The following is an 18,856-nucleotide window of genomic DNA, read 5'->3' as shown; positions in this document are numbered from 1 at the left end:
CCCAGTGCAGCTGATGCAAAGCCATAAATATCCCTCTGAGAAATGGAAAACCAAACCTGCAAGTATGTGGACCCCCGTAATGACTTCAGTGGAACACCTAGCACTAACTCACCTTTAAACACTGCTGCACTGATCACAACACAAGACACTCAAATCTAACTAGTCACAAACCAAACGCCCCCTGCGGGCAATCTATCAGAAAGTCCTGAATTATTAATCCACCCCTCTAACATGTCCTCGTTTCCTTCTGTTTGTGTGTGTGTGTGTGTGTGTGTGTGTGGGAGGAGGAGTGTTTTAAGCTACAAGTGATAAAGAAACAGACGGTGTACAAGGCGGACAGAGATACTCACAGAAACAGAAGTACAAGACTCGATGACACATCCAGCTGTGGAGGTAGAGAGACATTCACTAATCTCCAGCCTCACTTATTGACTAGACATCATCTGTAATTTCCTCTGAACATTTGATTTCAGCAGTGAGGCATGTGTTTGTCGATAGAAAGCAGATGGTGCTTGGAGGCCCGGTTATGGTATCATAATGTTTATATAATCACGATGGCACGAGATCTGGGGCAGATATATGGAGGAACACCGCAGATTACTTTTCGGGGCTAAAACAGACCAGGGTAGAATTGACTGAGGCAGCTATGAAAGTGTTACTGCAACAACTTGCTTCCGATATTTATATGCCTTTCCAGCTGAAACAGGATGTTGTGGTAGACATGTGTGGAGAGAGAGATAAAATTATACTAAAGTAAGCCTCTGTGTCCTCAAGGTCGGAGAAGTCTGGAGGAATTCAAGAAAAAGAGTTGGTGCTAAAGGTTAGATTGAAAAGGGTAAAGGCACACGACTAAAGTGTCTGAAAATTTTCAGTTGACAGCTTTCATGCTTGTGTGATGAGGTCGTGATGAGGGCCGACTGGACGTTTAACCCACATATGACCCGAGATGGCTGTTGGGCGACAATCCTTTGGCATTCAAAAGGGCTCAAGTCAAGAACTGTAGCTCCAGAGACACAACTGTAAAACCACAGATTCCCATTACATGACTGCTACATAACAAAAGTTAACAGAAGTTCCAGTTTTTCTGGTCTTGAAAAGCCGTTTACACAGACCTTACATCTTAAGATAGGTCTACCGCTCATTTTGTGAAGATAACTAAATGTCTCCCATGGTTAGGGGGAAAATGTCCCCATCACTCGTTTACTATTTGTTTTATCTCACAGGGCACTTAGATTGTGGAAGGCCAATATCTTATAACTGGTTTGCCAATTACATTTAAATTCCATTACTTATAAAATGTGTTACCAGTACAAAGCCACATCCAGCCAATGCCTAGGTTTGGAGGGTTAAGGCGTTTACTGACACACATACAAGTGCTCAGTATCACAAAGTCTGTTTGAAAGGGCTACCATGACATTTCAGTTCAAGCTACTATGAGGAGTTGTAAGCTGTTTGTTAATCAGACTGAAATGAATACTGATGTCTCTTTATGACCGACAAAAAACAAGAGATCAATCATTTCTAATAAGTCATTTTTAATGCCTCTTACTTCTGTTCCGGGGTGTAGGTGTCAGACGAATGGCAAAAATGGTTGATGAGTGGTATATTAGACTGTTAAAATAAAGTAGGATGAGGCTTTTGTTTTAAAAACAAACACTACCTACACATGTACAGGACATTTGCTAAAACCAGCTAAGACAAAACATATCTTGCTTTGTCCACAGGGGACGCCAAAATCAACACAAACCAAAAGTTTCTCACAGGAGAAAAGACAACTTCCTTTCCTTTATTCCTGACTAAAGAAGGTCAAATGAACTGTGGGTCGATTTCACAGCTTAAAAGTTTTACATACTGACGCAAGGCAAAGAAAACAAAAAACATAGTATCCCAGTTGATCAACGGGTGTTTGCATATTATGCTACGGTCAGAACGTTTTGTTTTTTCTACAATAGTGACCTTAAAGTTTATCTTGGCACCGTCTCCCTTCCTCTGATTTCACTGGAAGGTATTCCAGTAGGATTGGGGGAGTTCATCATCACCAGGAAAGAGAGTGTGGAAGACATATGAGACACATGGAGGAGACAAGAGGATTTTCTGTTGACACTAACTGGGTGGATATGAGAAAAATGCCAGGAATTCTGAGAAAGCACAGCTTTCACGTCTCACAGACAGAAGAGGAAGGAAACAAGAGCATTCATAGAGAATGGAAACCTATAAATCAACTCACCCACACCAAGAATTTAAGTAGTCACAGAACGTTCCTACTCAATGCAGAGTGTATCAGAATCCCCATTACAGAACAAGAAAGCAGAGTAAATGATTAAAATCTAAGTTATTGACGATGTTGCAATCTGCCACATTAAGACCAAACACAACAGAGCTAAATAAACATAAGCTGTAGAATAAATCTGTCTCAACCACACTAATTGTTAAATAATCTATAGCAAAAACACTTAGTCCAATGCTTCAAGGCAAAGAGATTTCAAGGGATAACTCCTGAAAGATCAATGCGTCTGAGCTTTTTGTCCTGTCACTCTGCATGTTCTTCATTGTGTAATCACTTGTCACTCACTGTCTGGGTTGAGATTCTTATCTCATCAGCTACAGGCCGGTAAAGAAAGACCACCCATTAAATTCCTCCAGCGTAAGCCCACTGAGTGCAGGCCTGACTTTAACTAAGGGATGCTGTATATCTTTTTTTACATCCCCTCGCTGGGTTGTTTTCATCCTCTGCGCCTTTGTGATTCACTGTCCCATCCCTTATGATAAACGCAGGGAGAGCCAGAGAGAAAACCTGTCACATCTTTATAACTTCTAAAGCCTGGTGGACTGCAGGTACAAGCCACAAAGATATTAGCCTCTAACCGGTCGTTTAGCTCCAATCTTAGTGGCCATTATCAATTTTACCTCAAGCTGCCGAGATTAAACCACAGCAAGTCTAACAAAATGTTTAGAGACACTGGCACGGAAAGGTGTCGCAACACTGAAAGTGTAAGCAATATTTCTGTCAGCGAGGGAAATAAATCCTTGTATCTAATGTACCTGGATTGCAGAAAAACTGGCCTCCTGTGCTGCCTTGAGATAATTCAACTACAACTGCTGGCACACCCACTGACATTCACACTATGATACTGCATGCCAGTGCAGAGTGAAATCCCTCTTCCACTCCTTAAGGGCTCCAATAAAACAAGGTTTGTTTTGGATCAGTTGTCAAATCAGGTATTTGCATCTAGTTGGTCTTTTATGGTTTGAAGAAAATGTTTCTTGTCATGAATCCAAGGGGAACATTGTGTTTCTGACTGTGATGCCTCCCAGAAAATAGAAACAAGACATGTACTGACAGGGTCGGTGATAACTGCTGCCCTCACAACAGGATTACGTCAGCTCGACACGGCCGTCAGTCGATGCTACTTAAAACACACTGGAGCCCCAGCACATATTGATCAAAGCAACATAAAATACTCCGTCCATTACTTGCAGTTTTTTTGTCTCGCTCTTGTGCCAACGCTCTTCGGCAACCTCAAAGTAACCGAAAATGGAAGTGTTTAAGTGATTCAGAGTAACCTTGGGAGGCTTGACCTATATCTAATTACCTATCAACTTCTAATTATCTCTGAAATGTGAAGCTTGCAAATGTAGAGCACAGTCAAAGATTCAAAAAATGGAAATCAGCCTCACAGTAAGATGACCTCAGCCTCTAAGGTAGCAATGTAACAGCGTCAAAAGGCACTGAGTGCATAACAGAACAAGAGATCTGTGTGCGCAATTGCTAGAAGCAACGTTGGAGTGAATTTAAGTGTGCGCATGTGTGGGTGTGTGTGTGTCTGTGTGTGTGTGTGTGTGTGTGTGGCTGCAAGTGAGAGTCTGTGTGTTTGTCAGGCAAAGCAGCAGTGCACTTATAAGGCCTGGAAAGTGCTTGCTGCTTTCTTGAATAGCGACAGCAGTTTATAGACTATTTGACAATTTATTTAGTGGAGAGGTAGTGACCCAACATGGGGAGTACAACGCACTGAGACACACCAACAGCATGGCCTTTTGACCAACTCATTCCAATAATACTAAGTCACTAGATATTCAAACTGACTGGATGAGGGTTGGTTGGTAATGCAAAAATGTGAGTGATATGAAAATGAACAGTCTGCAGAAGAAAGCCCCTGTACATTCAAGGCTACAAAACATGACATGTATAATGCTTAGGTACAGTCATTATGTAGTAACCATGGCTACGCAACACAACCTGTAAATATTTCTACGCTTTCATATAGAACCTTGGGAGAACATTAATATCTTTACAGGGATGTTCGTCCATGCAAGTGTTGGAGAAGAATGGAAATATGTCAGTGTGTGTTGAATGGATGCAGAGAAGTAGAAAACAGTTACTCACCCTTGACACGGTGAGGGGCATGCTGAAGTCCTTCCCTCCCTGCAGCCTGAAGCCCCAGGGCGCTGGGCCACTCAGGGTTACAGTGTATGCATTCATTGCCTTGGGGAAAATAGAGGAGGAAACAGTCAAGAAGGTAACAAGAGCCTGTGACCTGCTGGTTTTCTGCATACGTCTCCTCCACAAACAATCACGACTCATGTACACTCTGTGGTTTGTTTTTCCTACAGAGAATGTATCGTTTAATCTTCAGAAAGTACAGTCTCAATAATAACCACGTCACGATACCTCATTAAATTTGCATTTTGGTCAAGATAAGCAATTAAAATATAAGAATGAGGCTATTTGCAATGTTTTAAAGATGACACAATACCAGAGCTGATGCTGCTGCTGCTGCTGGGACACAACGCTCCAACATTTATCAAGACACAAATTAATAAGATGCTATCCCCTGGATCATAATCTGAGAGGAACGTTTGGACAAAGACCATAACAAAGCAAATGCTTTACAGAGGAAAATACAAGCACAATAAATCTAGTGAACAATGAAAACGGCCATGATATTCAACAGTTATCTGATTTTTTTTCAAAGTGAGTACAGCCGAGTCAGTGTGTTCAATGAATTAATTGTTACAGCTTACTACAACAAAACAGGTTTATTTACGCATTATTAACACACTTCCATACGAAAGGTAATATTTTACATACCTAAAGAATGGATGGAAACCATTAATCAACAATCTTTATTTGTGAAGCGCCAATTCATCAATGTGTCTCTAAGAAACTTTACAAAAAGAAACAATAAAATGAGTGTGAAACAATATTACTAGAGCTTTGAATTGACATCGCTTGCCTCATTAAACATGTCATTTTGGGATCTAGAGGCAACCTGAGACTATGGGCTACGTCACTTGCTCTTATTTGTGATCTACGGCTGTACCACTGACCTCTGTACCAAGCTCTTCCTCCTCCTGCTCGACCCTACCAGGTGTCATTACACTAACTACCCATGATGCCACCCTGCAAACCTACCTTGTCCTCAAAGGATGGCCAATAGCCAAAACGCTGGGAGAAAGCTAGAGAGTCAGTAAGCTGGGGCAAGCAGATTCTCTCTCTGTTGGCAAACCCTACCCCCCGACACAGTGTGTGTGACACAGGCAAGCCCTAGCCTCTCCTCAGAGGCTATATAAGGAATGTAAAACTACACCAAACTATTTCAGCCCTACACCCACATGAGTCACAGCGAGACAGGGAGAGAGGGGGGGTAGAGAAGGACTGAGCGAGGTAACGTCAACTACCCCTGTATTCTGGCAACAGTCCACTACATATAGTCATTGGATTATTTTATTTTTTAAGAGTATTTGAGAAGCAGCAGACGGCCAAAACCGCTTACGTAGTTCTACATTCCAGCTTGAGGATGTGAAGCATAGTGCAACCAAACCAGTAATTTTGTCTTAACATCAATTTCTTGAAGCAGTGGAGGAGCTCACATATCATCAAATGGAAAAGGGTGTGTGGGCCAACTTGTCATATTTATAAAAGAGTAATGGGGTCTTTGTCTAAAAAACTACAGATACAACCATATAAAAGAAGATTCCCTCATAAGAAGATTCTTATACGTACAGTTATGTTTTTTTAATCTACTGCAAGACTCTCTTATTAACAAACAGACAGGATCATTTAGTCAAACATGAGTTAGATTTCTGCCACTTTCATGCATCCCACAGAAAATCCCAGAGTGGAGGGGAAAAAAAAATCATGTATGAGAAAGAATCCATAAAAAAAAAAAAAAAGGAAAAAGAGCCACAGCAGCAACAGGTTAGATTTTGCTTGAGAGGAAGGCACTGTGCATAATGATCATTTTGTTCAATTCAAATTTAATTTGAATACATAAACAGCACAATATATTACTGCTCTTAAAGTCTTATTGCAATCTGTATCTCATTTTTTGTATATTAAATTCCACCATTTAATGAATAGACAGGCTAAGCCAATGAATATGCCAGTAATGTCTGTGGTCCTCATTCAAGTGACGTCCATGTTAATTGCAAATGCTATTTATAATCTTCCATGGTGTCACTTTAATGTTCCTATAGGGACAACTAAGTAACTATAGGGTTGTATGCTGTCCTTCAATACACGGGATTGCAAGCTTATTTCATTTTCGTTCACGAGCCACGCAATTAAAGGCTTATATAGCTTACTGTTAATTCATTTAAAAGTGTCCAAGACAGGTTTTTTTTTTTTCTTTGCAACAACTAATTACAAGCTCCACTGGAAACACTGTTAAATCAGTAACACCACTGCAGTTCAGACCTTTGAATAAAACTTACAAATGTTAGTCAACACAAAAGCAGGACAAACTTTCGCCAAAACTTTCGTAAAGAAGTTTCTGCAACGACTGAATCCCACTGTGGTTCAGAGCAGCCGGCCAAAAACCATGAAGTGCACAACACAGCCCCGCACTTTAACTTCTACTGTGCAAAAAAGAATAAAAAGTTCGCTTCAAAGAGTTACAGCACACACGAAGGAACGCTTTCAGATGTTTGAACAAATCAATAGGTTTACCTCTTGTACCTCCTGTTCGCCAGACATCACGACTCAGTCTTCAAGACACAACACAAAAAAAAAAACCCAGTCGGTAAATGGACTAACTTTCGGACTTCCTCAATGCGGACGTCAGGAAGCCACCGTGGATCCCCTTGGTGAGCAGCAGGATCATTCCCTCAAATTCTTTTTAGCAGGACTCGGCTGAAACGTCAGAAGTCACATGGGCGGCTGCTTCTTTTCATTCTCCGGCTGTAAACCCAGTAAACCAGGAGAGGCCGTGCTTTACAGACATCCCAGCTGTGAAGCCGTCCACGACGAATCCACATCAATCAGGCGGACTTTAATGCAGCTTTAATTGACAATCACTGTTATTGGAAAGTGAAAAACACGACATTCTAGATACAAAAATGAACTAAAGAGATTTTATAACATGATTTTTTTGTAGCAGAAAACCTTCCGGTTCGGTTAGAGCAGCTTTAATTCGTTAATGTTAAGTGGCCACAGGTGTAGGATGCAATTAACTTTTCATTAGACAAATCAGAAGTTACAAATAGTGACCCCTTGATTTTTAAGGTAAAGACAACATGCATCTCATATCTACATTATGAAAAAAGACAAATAATGATGACAGTCCTATGACTAGACATTTGAAAGGCACAGCAGCAACCCATCTCCTGAAAGCTTTACGCATAGAATCAATATGTAGGCTGTAAAGGAGCTACGATCAAACAACGTAAACAACGTTTGAGGATTTTCAAGTTCAGAGCGACCCATGACCCTGGCCTTAGTATCTCTGACTCATTTCCTGTAAGATCAATGTGGCATATTTTTGAAGGAGATATATGTTAATGTTTAGTGTACATTTGTACGTTTGTAGACTAGAAATACAACTCTTAAATAAGTTTTTGCCAGAAAGACTCTACAGCGCCCTCCTGAGCTCAGAGCCTCAAACTGGCAGAAGAGAGGGAATTATTCTGGTTAGTAGCCTATGTAGAAAAATGTTTACATTTCCTAAGCTACAATGACACTGTTATTTTTCACCTTTTATTTTTCTTTATTTGTATAAAGCCACTTTATCCTGAGATGCCCCCTTCTGCCATTTCATTTCATTACTTTAGAGCTTGGCCCTTGGTGACCTCATGAACTTAGTTAAAGGGGATCAAGGACTAAAGTGACTGTTTGACTGGTTACACCTGTTGATTCACTCACCCTTTTGTGTTTAAGTTTGTTTCACCACATGTAGCCTATCTGTGACTTCCTAAAGAAGGCAGGACGCCGAAACGTGTCAAAGAAACTGATTTTAAAAGCCAATTTAATAATGCCATTTTACCTTTCTTATTATGACCAGTGACTAGTTTTTTCCTGTCTTTTAAAAAAAAATAGCTCATGCCCTCCACTAAAGAGAACTGTCCTTCTTTGTATTATTAGACTAGTTCACAGGCTTTGCCCACACTGTGTATAGATTACCCTATTTTAATCGAATACATTTGTTTTCTATATCAACTATAGCCTATAGTTTTTTAACCTTTAGCCTTTTAACAGGCCTAAAAATAATTAAAAAAAAATATGCATGTTACGGAATAAACCAGAAAGTAAATAATAAATCATATAAACCAGTTTTGTCTGACCAGCTATAAAACAAATTCTGGGTGCCTCGAAAAAAGCATAAAAACTTGTGATTTAAAAAAAAAATTTTATTACTTTAATTATTCATGAAAGCTAGTAGTACAAACAACTCTAAGGTTGCCATGTTGTAGCAAAACAATTGTTCATTTTACATTTGTTGTATTTTACATGGTGCCATTCTGTATGAGTAGGCCTATTTGTTTGTAATACTTTAGATTTATCTGAACAGTAGCCTACATATTTTGATATTTATCAACTGACTTGTTGCTTGTTTTGCTTTATGTAAAGGATGTCAATGATTTGTCTCATTTATTTGAAATGAATACAATTTTTAAATAAAGTTGAAAACCAAAACTTCTCATGCAGGGAAGTTAATATTTCCTATCCAATTAATGGAGTCTGAATCTTCACTGTGATTTTTTTCGTTGCTCTTAGTGTCCCTCCACACATTCCCAATAGAAATAGAGAAAGAAATAGCCCCAGCCATAGCCTACAGCTAAAAAAAGTTCAACAAAGTTAAAATCAACATTGAACTATTCATCCATAGACATATAGTAGATACAAGCATGTGGCCTATTAAATTAAATGCTAGTGAAATTCAGATATAATTACAAATATACTATTTGATGAAAATGTACTACATTACTCTTTCATCTTAATAGAACATTTTAAACACCACTTTGATGAGATTGTTACTGTATTGTGAAAGCTTTTGTCACATAGGCCTACGGGCGAACAAAACCAAGATGTAGCAGATGGCCAGCAGATGGAGACAAGCTGCAGAAACACATGGTACCCTCAGGGTGCTGCCCTGCTCCATCATCACACTGAAGAAATCATGAATCATCAGTAAGGGCCTGAGTCGAAGCTAACATTGTGTTTTTTTTAATTACAGACGTCAAATAGTTTGAGCTGTTGCGAACAGTAGTCGACTTTGGAAATCTGATATTCGACGGAAATATTGAACTTAGTTTTAAGGTTTCACAACTGGTGGCCTGATTGTTAGTCTTTGACGTTAGCTCCAGCTAACCCACCGAGCTCACTTTGTAAACACTTTAGTGAAAGATGGCTGACAACGGAGCACACCCGAATGAAGAGGATCCGGCTGCGGCTTTCCTGGCTCAACAAGAGAGTGAGATAGCGGGGATAGAAAACGACGGGGAGGGATTTGGGGCGCTGGAAGAAGCGGACGGAGAACAACCGTGTGAGCCGCAGTCTTCATCAAACTATGGTAAGTTTATTACTCATGTCAACCTCTGCTAGCAGGCTAACAGGCTACCTACAGCTAGCTTATGTTTTCACTTAGTCTAAGAAGATAACCTCGCACACGCCTTCGCTTTCAAATCAGTGTTTCGCAGTGTATCTGTTAACATTGGCTGCTCAGTTATAATGTAACTAATGTAATGTTAAAGTTAGCCTCTTAGCATGACTGGCTGAGCTTGTGTTTGCACAATGGAAACGTCCGCTAGTAAGTGTTAGATATAGTGGACTATGTAGCACTTTATTAACACTAAGTACGACCAAGAACATGTCTTTGTAAAGGTTTTACAGCATTAAAGACAAAAGCTGAATGTTAACACTTGTGGGAAAAAAAACAAAAAAAAAACAATCCTGTTAAGTGACTAAACTGCTTTGGCAACACAAGTGTCCAAACAGGTGCTGCTGCATACCTGAGGTGACTGAGGTGACTGCTACATTTAAAAAACAACCAAAGTGACAGGTTCATTGTTATTGTCCTCTTTACGAGAAAGAGGAACTAAAACTTTGTTTTCTTCTGAAAATGTCAGACGACTTCGCAGAGGAGCCCGTCACTGTGAATGGGGACATGTTTCAGGTAAACCTCTTCCATCAGTAGTTGTGTGTTTGAGTTTTGTGTTTTATTGGTGTGTTTTTGTCACAACTGTACGTAATGAGAGGATGGTTTTACCCTCTACCCTGTGCTGTTGCTGTTTATTATAAAGTAATAACCATGGGCGGTTCTAGACAGGGGTCAACAGGGGCCAGTGCCCCTGTAACACTGAGCTTGGCCCCCCCCCCCTGTGGCCACCCCTCCAAAAGGAAGAGCCCCCCCCCCCCCCCCATAACACAGTATTTGACTCACCAACTGGACTCACAATCTAGTGTTAAATACTATTACTGAAACAATCTAAAAATGATGTGCGCTATTATGTGGCACAATATATATTTTAAAGCGACCATCTTTGTCTATTTTTCACCTGGGTTTAATGTTCCCCTCCAATAAAACAACTGGCCCCCGTTTGGCCCCCTCAGTAAAAGTGGTCTGGAACCACCACTGGTAATAACACGTTTAATGTCCTCCAAAAGGAGTCAAACGGCCCCACAGACAACTATGCAGCCATCGCCCAGGTCGATATTCAGAGGCAAGAGCCAGAGAGTTTACGCAAGTGGAGGGAGGAACAGAAGACACGCCTTGAGGCATTAGGTGAGCATAAATGATCTCATTGTGGAATGAATCATACTGGTGTCTTTTTTAATTTTAACGGCTTATGATGAAGTCTATCCAGTTCTGTCACATTTATCCTCAACCGTATGTCATTTGTCTCCTTCATCCTCCGGGGTCTCTTAACTGTGTTATTCTCTGCTGTGTCATCCAAACAAGACTCTGCATCCAAGACGGCAGAGGCAGAATGGAGAGAGAAAGCCAAAAAGGAGCTGGAGGACTGGCATGTGCATCAGAATGAGCAGATGGAGAAGAACAAGGTCAACAACAGGTTAGTGTCGACATGCCCCCTTTTAACATGAAGAGAAGTAACAGTTGGTTTATTATTAGGATGTGATGATGCTGCAGTCACGTCACTGAACTCATTTTTGGTCAACTCGTGTGTTAAATTGGCAGACTGCTGTTGTTTCAGTAGAAATAACTTGAAATGTTTTTTGATTGTGCAAGTTAGCAACAGTCAGGTGAGAAGCAATGTGTTAAAGAAAGGAAATATAAATATGACTTAATCGCGTAAAGTGAATGTGCAAATATTTTGTAAACCTAAAGTTTAATAAGCATGATATAAAACTGAAGTATTTCTGTGAAACTCTACGTCAACCAAGCAAATGTTGGATTATTGAAAGGACTGTCTATACATTTTTTCATAGCTTATCTAAAGACCGCCTGTCTACCACTAAGCCTGCTTTTTAAGTCTGGTTACAGTCAGTGCTCACGAAAAATTGATCTCTCCTCTCCTTTACCGAGCTAACTCTTATTCTCTCACACTTTCCAACAGACTCTGTCCAAGTCTGGCACGGTATCACTCTGCATCTGCATCTCTAGTGTTTTTTTTGCCAGTGTCCTCCTCTTTGCCTGTGAAAGCGCTGAGAGGCTGTCCTCTGATGAGATATTTGTCTACAGCTGTGTGTCCTACTGGACTGCCTGTCGAACAAAACAGACAATGAACTAGCTAGAAGGAATGCAAACAGCAGGGAGCAAATGTCACATCCAGGCTGCAGCCTTGCACCAAAGCAGTATTTAATTGACTGAAATATGTAAACGCTATTCCAAGCATGTTTGTTGGCAACAGAAACACTGTGTTAAGCTCATTTCGAACCTTTAATTTCCGACTCATAAGAGCTGTTTCTCCGGCACTCCCTTTTAATGCAGACTAACTTTTCTGTGCTTGTTTTTTTTGACACTGAAATTGTCCTTCTTTCTCCTTTTCCCTGCTTTCTTGGCCTTGCCTGCGTACTAGGATTGCTGACAAGGATTTCTACAAACAGCCAAACTCTGATGTTATAGGCCTTGTGTAGGTTTAGAAATCTTACACTAATTAATATTGTATGCCCATAGTTGGTTTTCACCAGATGCATGCCCAAACACTAAACTTACAAATCTGTGTTTGAAGGCTGACTTTTTTATTACGTGCATTTTATTTGATTGCAACATTCTATGATAAGTATTAATTTACCAATACTTGAGTATATTTGTCTTATACAAAGTTTATTACTGGTATAAGGAAATGCATGAAGTTGTTCTAGGTTATAAACAAGTGGTAATTATGTGATTGAACTTTGTAGCTAGCATCATGTTTGGCTCAGTTGGGTTTGCCGTTAGCGCAGCTCTTCTGAAATCTCTTTAACATTGCACTTTTTCCATGTGTCTCCCTCCCAACTGCAGAGCGTCAGAGGAGGCCTTCCTGGAAGAGAGCGATGGTGACAGTCCAGGATCTGAATGGGAGAGAGTAGCCCATCTCTGCGACTTCAATCCTAAAACCAACAAACAGGCAAAGGATGTTTCTCGAATGCGTTCAGTCCTCATCTCTCTCAAACAGACACCTCTAGTCCGCTAGAGGGCGCTGCGCGGAGAGTTTTCTGTTCTAGTAAACATTGCCTTTTCATTTTTAACCTCACCTTGCTTCAGAAAAGTTTGTAGGCTCTTTTCCATAAAACTCCCTGGTATGTTTATAACCTTTAAAAACGATCCATCTTTCTTGATGCCTATTCTATTGAAATCATTTACTTATCCCGCTCTCTTGTGAGAAGATGAAGGACTGCTCTATTGTTACGACACCCTTTAGCTGGTCAGTTTGATCACTGCTATACTTAAGAATATATTGTTACTGTAAGTTAAACATTTCCCTCCCTCTTTAACTTATAAATTGTTTTTAGGTCAACTTTGTTGCATGCCTTTTCCAATATTTTGGATGCACCCTTTTAAGTTGTTTTATAAATAAGCATTTTTGGTAGATGTCAAACACTGACTTATGAAGCACTATTGCATATTAGATTGTAACCACTTATGCCTCTCATCATTGAAGAATTAACGGTCTTTGTTCACATTTGCTGTATTATATCCCTAATGACCATATTTAACGTAGCTAGCATATGTTGCTCCTCATATTCACAAGCTTGTGGCCTTTTTGATGTAGCTCTTACTCTATTTTGAGTATTCGTCTAGATGGATTTTCTCTTCAATTGGGCAAGATTTCAGCAAAATAAAATAATCACAACCAAAGATTTCTGCCATCATCTAAATTTTCAGAGATCACATGATTATCGATTTCTCGTTTAACTGAGTTTTCGCCATTTTTTGTTACAATGTTTGTTGTTAAAGCAGCATTCAATGAGGTGTCAAAAATCAACAGTAATGGATGCACATAGTTTCACGTGTTGCCTATTTGGACATCATGAATACTGAAATAAGTGAATGTTAAAAGGGAACTTGGAAATAAAGGCTAAGTATGATCACCTAAACAAATGTTAAATATCCCAGCTAAGATCTAAATGCCCTGCAGATAATCGTTTCTTTAGTTGATGTGAGGAGATAAAGTCAGATATGGCTTTATGCCAAAATCCAAACTAAACATGCACTCAGGCATACATTAGAGGAAAAGTGTGCTACTCAGAAATTGGCAGACAACCCCCCCATATAGCATTCAAATGTTAAAAACACTAACGATATGGGATATCTGAGAAGCAGGAACAATCTTCCAGCACTACATTTGTTTTTGTTGTCTGTCACTTAATCACACTTAGCTGGCCACTGAAATGCCTTTGCATGGATAAGATGATTTCACAAAGTGCTGTCCTTTCCAAAAAATACAACATTTTGTGCACTCCTAGGTCAGACTTCATCTTTAATCGATGGTCTATTGAGTGTTAAGGTGGACTTCAGAGAAAACCCTCCTCGCATTTAGATCTACTCACCCAGGCCATTAATATAGAAACTGTTTTCACATTGAATTTCCCCACTGTTTTTTTTAAAATAAAAGTGTCGAATAAAGGTTGTGCAAGGAGTAGATGTCACCTGAATACAGTCGTGAGTGTCGTTCTTTTCCTCACACACAGAAGACACCAGGTTTCAACTTTTAAGTTTGTGTTAAGATTTATAAACCAGAAGACACATTCAGGCGTAATGTAGATGTTAGTGACAATACATTGGAGCATCTGAAACACAAGCCTTCTGAAGAACAAGTGAGGTACACTAAATATTTATTGGCATTCTTCTCCGTACTCTGTGAGCACAACTGAATCAAGCTTGCTTGCTTTTTGAGGCAAGAAACAAATTATACTCTGTTGCAATATATTTGACCACCATGACCATTCAAACAACAATAAATAGTGTTGGCCCTGACATATGTATCTGAACCACACTGAAAACAAAATACATTGCTCAGTTCTTTCAGATTGTTGGAACAGATCAAGTCCAGGTTGGATCTGGTGACTGGTGTGATTCCATTTTCAATCCAGCGTGATTAGGGATTGGTCAGTGTCCATTACTTAGATTTCAGAGCTGTGGTAAAGACTCCAAAAATGATGGCGACTACTGTGAAGCCCTGAGCAAAGATGCGCCCCCTCATCAGCAGCTGGGACTGTCTGGTTTTCCCTTGGTGGAAGGCACGAAGACCATAAATCAGCATCCCCGCTGTTCCCAAACAACCTGGACAACAAAGAGAATCACAAAATAGAAACACAATCTAAACAAACAATGCAGGTCCATTGTTGACAAAAAACAAGGTACAGGTGTTGACCAGGTTCTTTTTTTCTGTCATAAACCAGGGAGGTGAAGGTCTAAAAGTGTAGGCATATTTTTTTTGCTCTTTGATACATGAATTATAGTTCTTTGGTACATTACATCAAATACTTGTTTGCTATTGGGATCGCAATAAATTAAGAGACACCAGTACAAATGGGAAGTCTTAAAAAAAAGGATGAATTCAACCTTATCACGAAGAGACAATTCTGTCATCCTTTACCGAAGCAGTGAGTTTTAAAAAAAAAAAAATGGAAAAACTAGACAATTTGTCTATTTAAAAACACACAATCAAAAGTTATTGAGGGACAGTATTGTTAATGTAAGTAATTTCTTCTGCTGCCCCACGACTATGGAGTTGCTCTCCCTGACCACCTGAGGGCCCCACAGACTGTGGACTCCTTGAAAAAGAGCTTGCTCCTAAAACCCTCTGCTCTTTATTCTAATGTTTTTACCTCTGCCTGACTTTACACTTTTTAAACTTTTTCTTTTATTGCTATTTTATAACACATGACAATCAATTCACACAAGACAAGAAAGACAGTGTCATCACAGTACACACGCTGCTAAACATCACATGACAGTATACATATTTATAGGATGAAGAAAAGAAAAGAAGAAAACATATATAGGTTACATAGGGGTGTAAGAGTTTGTGATTTGGTGAGTCCCAGTACCAGAAAGTATAAGGAACTCGTCCATTAACAAGACTAATTCAGTCATGACATTGGGTATAACAGTGACAAACTCTGTTTTTGTCGTTATCTGACATCTAATCTACAAATCCACTGAGCTTCATTTGAACATGGTGGAGCTTTAAAATACTAATGCAGAGAAAGATGACCTGATAAGACCACAGCAGAGTAACATACATAACAGACTGTGTCGTTCCTGCCCTCATACTTCACCCTGCAGAAATGCCCTGCTTGTGTAACTCACCTATCGGGACGAACGGATTGTCCTTTGATTTCCTCATGAATTTCTCTTTAAAGGTCTCATCTTTAACTCTCGGTAGAGGGTTGAAGCCCTCGATGACCGGCGGCTGAGAGAAGTCAAATGGCACAGGTCCTGAAGGTGATGGTTTAGGTGTTTGCTCGGGGATCACTGTTGTCGCTGCAGCCGCCATGCTTGCCCTGGACTGCAAAGCAGACGGAAAGCTACACTTCCGGATGCACTTTGACCACCGACTTCACAATAAAAGTCCTGATTATTTTAAGAGTAAAAGTAAGGGAGCGTCAGGAGCTTCTTCGTCTGCTAACCTAACCAAGTCGTAGTTTGAAAAATGTATCACGGTAAATGTTTATCTGTGTGGATATCTTTGTAAATTAGCATGGATCCACATGAATTAAAGACCACTGTGATATCACAATCTTCAGTAATGGATAATAATAACATTATAATTATTAATGGCCGGAGCCATCTGTTACTGCAGGGGCTCCGGAGGCTCATCCTACACTGCTGTATTTCATACACATATTCAGGCTGGGTTCCGAGGCCCACATGCCTTCATTAATGGTCAGAGATTCATTCCATAAACCTGGGATATTACAGTAGTCTATATCCTAACAAAGTGAGGTTTTTTTATTTTAACAAGGAAGTTAATATGTTCAAGGTTCTGCGTCTATAAAACCTCGATATCTGTTAGATGTTACATCTACTTGTGTTCTTTACAATTCAGATTATTCTATTTAATGTTTTTCTCTGTTTTGATTATTTTTCTATGCTTCAGCTAAAAAAAAAAAAAAAAAAAAAAAACATCTCTCGTTTCTGTTAATGCAAGGGCAGAGAATAATCCCACTCAACTGATTATGTTATATTAGGAGGGGATCAGGATTAATTATTTTATAAATATCCTCCTAGACACTCAACAAGATATCCCTAACACCATATTTACTAACTTTTGCAATGAACATAATCGAATTGATGAATGGAGTCACTTTTACCCAGGAACGATTAAATACTCGTGGTTCAGCCCAAATTATAAACCAAAATCTAGAATTGACCATTTGCTGATTTCAAGCCACTTACTATGTTATGAAATCAGTTCTGATATCTCAGCTGCTCCACTGACTGATCACAGTATCACCTCTCTTTATAACAGACCAGGAAACAGAAGAAATCATTCAAACAAATATTGGACATTTTATTCCAGTCTGCTAATAATAAGAGGATGATACTATAATTTTTCTAAAATATAGAAACCAAATTCCACTAACTATTGAACAAAATAAATTATCCATTGCTTCTGGGTTAACTTAACTTAAATTTGAGAAAATGTGAAATATTTGCAACATGACACACAACTTAAAGATATTAATAATATTCCTATCAGGTCAGTAATCAAATACCTGGGAATTCACCTTACAAAAGACCAAAAACTAAATAAATCGTTTGAATGCAGAAAACAAACTAAAAGAATGTAAAGCAAAGTAAAATGCATGGCTCGATTATATTCAGTCCAGACCTCATTAATTGCACTTTAAGTCATTGTCATTTCTGTATAGAATTTAAGATGTTAATCTCCCCTCAGGACGCCGGCTTCGCTGTCCCTGCTGCAGGACACAGAGGAGAAGAGCAACCTTTGTTCCCAGGGCTGTCCAGCTCCTCAACTCCTACCCCCCCCCCCCCCCCCCCCCCCAACAGACACCAACACCTCTCACCCAATGCAGACTCTCAGCTGTGAACTTCCTTTATATTGACATGCACCTTAACTGCCTCTGCTTTCTCTGGTCTCATGCACTACATCACTTTATTCTATCCCTTTTATATCAGTATTCATACAGTTCTGCTAACTTTATTCCTGTTGTTTCTTATCCATCATTGCACTACGGTCACTTTATTTATCTAATTTTTACCGTACAGTTATATTGTATATATTAGTTCTGTTGTTCCATTATTCACCATGCACCTTAATAACTTATCATTTAGTATTTAGCCTACTTGCACATAGCTCTGTATATATATTTATTTCTCGTTTACTGCACATAGTTCTGTTTACATCTGGTCACTACTGCACATTGTTCTGTATATATATATATTTATTTCTCTTACTGCATATAGTTCTGTTTACATCTGGTCACTACTGCACATAGTTATGGTTACATCTGTTTACATCTGTTAGTCCGATCACTGTCCACTTATATCTACTCTTTTATATTTAGTATTTTTAAGTTAAGTTTACGCTTTAAGTTGTATTTAAATTGACACTTTATATTTAGGTTAAAATGATTTGTTTACTTGCACTGTTGTTAATTCACAGCTCTGTGTGCCTTTGAATTGCCCCCCGGGGACAAATAAATTTTTTGAATTGAATTGAATTGAATTGAATGCTGCCATATTTTATATGTTTATATTTTTTACATTTTCAAGAAATGTAAAGTACAAAAAAAAACACTGACAGTTGAAGCGCCTCACAGAGTACACTGCCTGAACAAAACTCGTTTGAATGAGAAAGTTATTTTTCTGCCTCAAATAAATAAATTAACTTCTTAAAACGAGAAAAAAAAAAAAAAAAAGTGTATTTTACTTCCGGTGTTACTGGAGCCAGCCTCAAGCGGACACTCAACGAACTGCAGGAATTTGCACTTCCGCATTGGCTTAAATTTTTAAGGCCGGATGTTGCCGCTAAATATTTACAGTCTATGGTAATAACTCGTATGGGGAAATGGTATTTATGTTAGAATAGTTCATTTTGGACAATAAACCAGGCCATTCAGGGTCATTGTATTGAAATAAGTACTTCCTGACATTTACCAATAAGGCAAAGCAATCTGTTTATGGACTAAATGTTCTCTGAACATTACATGTTTGCAGATCAGAGA

General features: G+C 39.2%; 3 protein-coding genes across 7 annotated transcripts in view; 1 reads left to right on the top strand and 2 right to left on the bottom strand.

The window, feature by feature from the left end:
• pdlim7 (PDZ and LIM domain 7) overlaps positions 1-7,161 on the bottom strand; it is a 31,785-nt gene extending 24,624 nt beyond the window's left edge. The window contains exons 1-2 of one of the 3 annotated variants that reach the window (XM_020639403.3): positions 6,950-7,161; positions 4,385-4,483 (exon numbers count right to left, since the gene is read on the bottom strand). In XM_020639403.3, coding sequence (XP_020495059.2) covers positions 4,385-4,483; positions 6,950-6,976 — 126 coding nt within the window. In that variant the 5' untranslated portion in view covers positions 6,977-7,161. Of the gene's footprint in view, positions 1-4,384; positions 4,484-5,413; positions 5,545-6,949 lie in introns of those variants that run through there. The other 2 variants (XM_065958510.1, XM_029278380.2) reach the window with 2 other exon arrangements.
• A 2,181-nt stretch (positions 7,162-9,342) lies between these two features.
• Positions 9,343-14,314, top strand: cltb (clathrin, light chain B). 3 transcript variants are annotated; one of them, XM_020639415.3, is made up of 6 exons: positions 9,343-9,788; positions 10,345-10,391; positions 10,883-11,000; positions 11,178-11,289; positions 12,256-12,309; positions 12,681-14,314. In XM_020639415.3, exons 1-6 carry the CDS (start codon positions 9,623-9,625, stop codon positions 12,850-12,852), a joined length of 669 nt encoding a protein of 222 aa, XP_020495071.1. In that variant the 5' UTR covers positions 9,343-9,622; the 3' UTR covers positions 12,853-14,314. The 3 variants fall into 3 exon arrangements, with proteins under 3 accessions (XP_020495071.1, XP_065814790.1, XP_020495072.1); XM_065958718.1 differs by lacking the exon at positions 12,256-12,309 and adding an exon at positions 11,794-11,814; XM_020639416.3 differs by lacking the exon at positions 12,256-12,309.
• Positions 14,315-14,477: 163 nt separating this feature from the next.
• On the bottom strand, positions 14,478-16,196 carry higd2a (HIG1 hypoxia inducible domain family, member 2A). The gene is made up of 2 exons (XM_020639417.3): positions 15,975-16,196; positions 14,478-14,942 (listed from the first exon to the last, which is right to left on the bottom strand). Exons 1-2 carry the CDS (start codon positions 16,159-16,161, stop codon positions 14,779-14,781), a joined length of 351 nt encoding a protein of 116 aa, XP_020495073.1. The 5' UTR covers positions 16,162-16,196; the 3' UTR covers positions 14,478-14,778.
• Positions 16,197-18,856: the final 2,660 nt, after the last annotated feature.

This window comes from Labrus bergylta, chromosome 9 (assembly GCF_963930695.1).
Source record: "Labrus bergylta chromosome 9, fLabBer1.1, whole genome shotgun sequence".
NCBI classification, from domain to species: Eukaryota; Metazoa; Chordata; class Actinopteri; order Labriformes; family Labridae; genus Labrus; species Labrus bergylta.
Note: the sequence above shows the minus strand (reverse complement) of the source record. Positions and strands in the feature narration are given on the sequence as shown.

Excerpts from the sequence above, each read along its gene's own strand:
- higd2a (XM_020639417.3), bottom strand. The coding sequence starts at position 16,161 with ATGGCGGCTGCAGCGACAACAGTGATCCCCGAGCAAACACCTAAACCA. Across the intron at positions 14,943-15,974 it reads CAATCCGTTCGTCCCGATAG|GTTGTTTGGGAACAGCGGGG; the intron begins GTGAGTTACACA and ends TTTGTTGTCCAG.
- cltb (XM_020639415.3), top strand. The coding sequence starts at position 9,623 with ATGGCTGACAACGGAGCACACCCGAATGAAGAGGATCCGGCTGCGGCT. Across the intron at positions 9,789-10,344 it reads GCAGTCTTCATCAAACTATG|ACGACTTCGCAGAGGAGCCC; the intron begins GTAAGTTTATTA and ends TGAAAATGTCAG. Across the intron at positions 12,310-12,680 it reads TCTGATGTTATAGGCCTTGT|AGCGTCAGAGGAGGCCTTCC; the intron begins GTAGGTTTAGAA and ends TCCCAACTGCAG.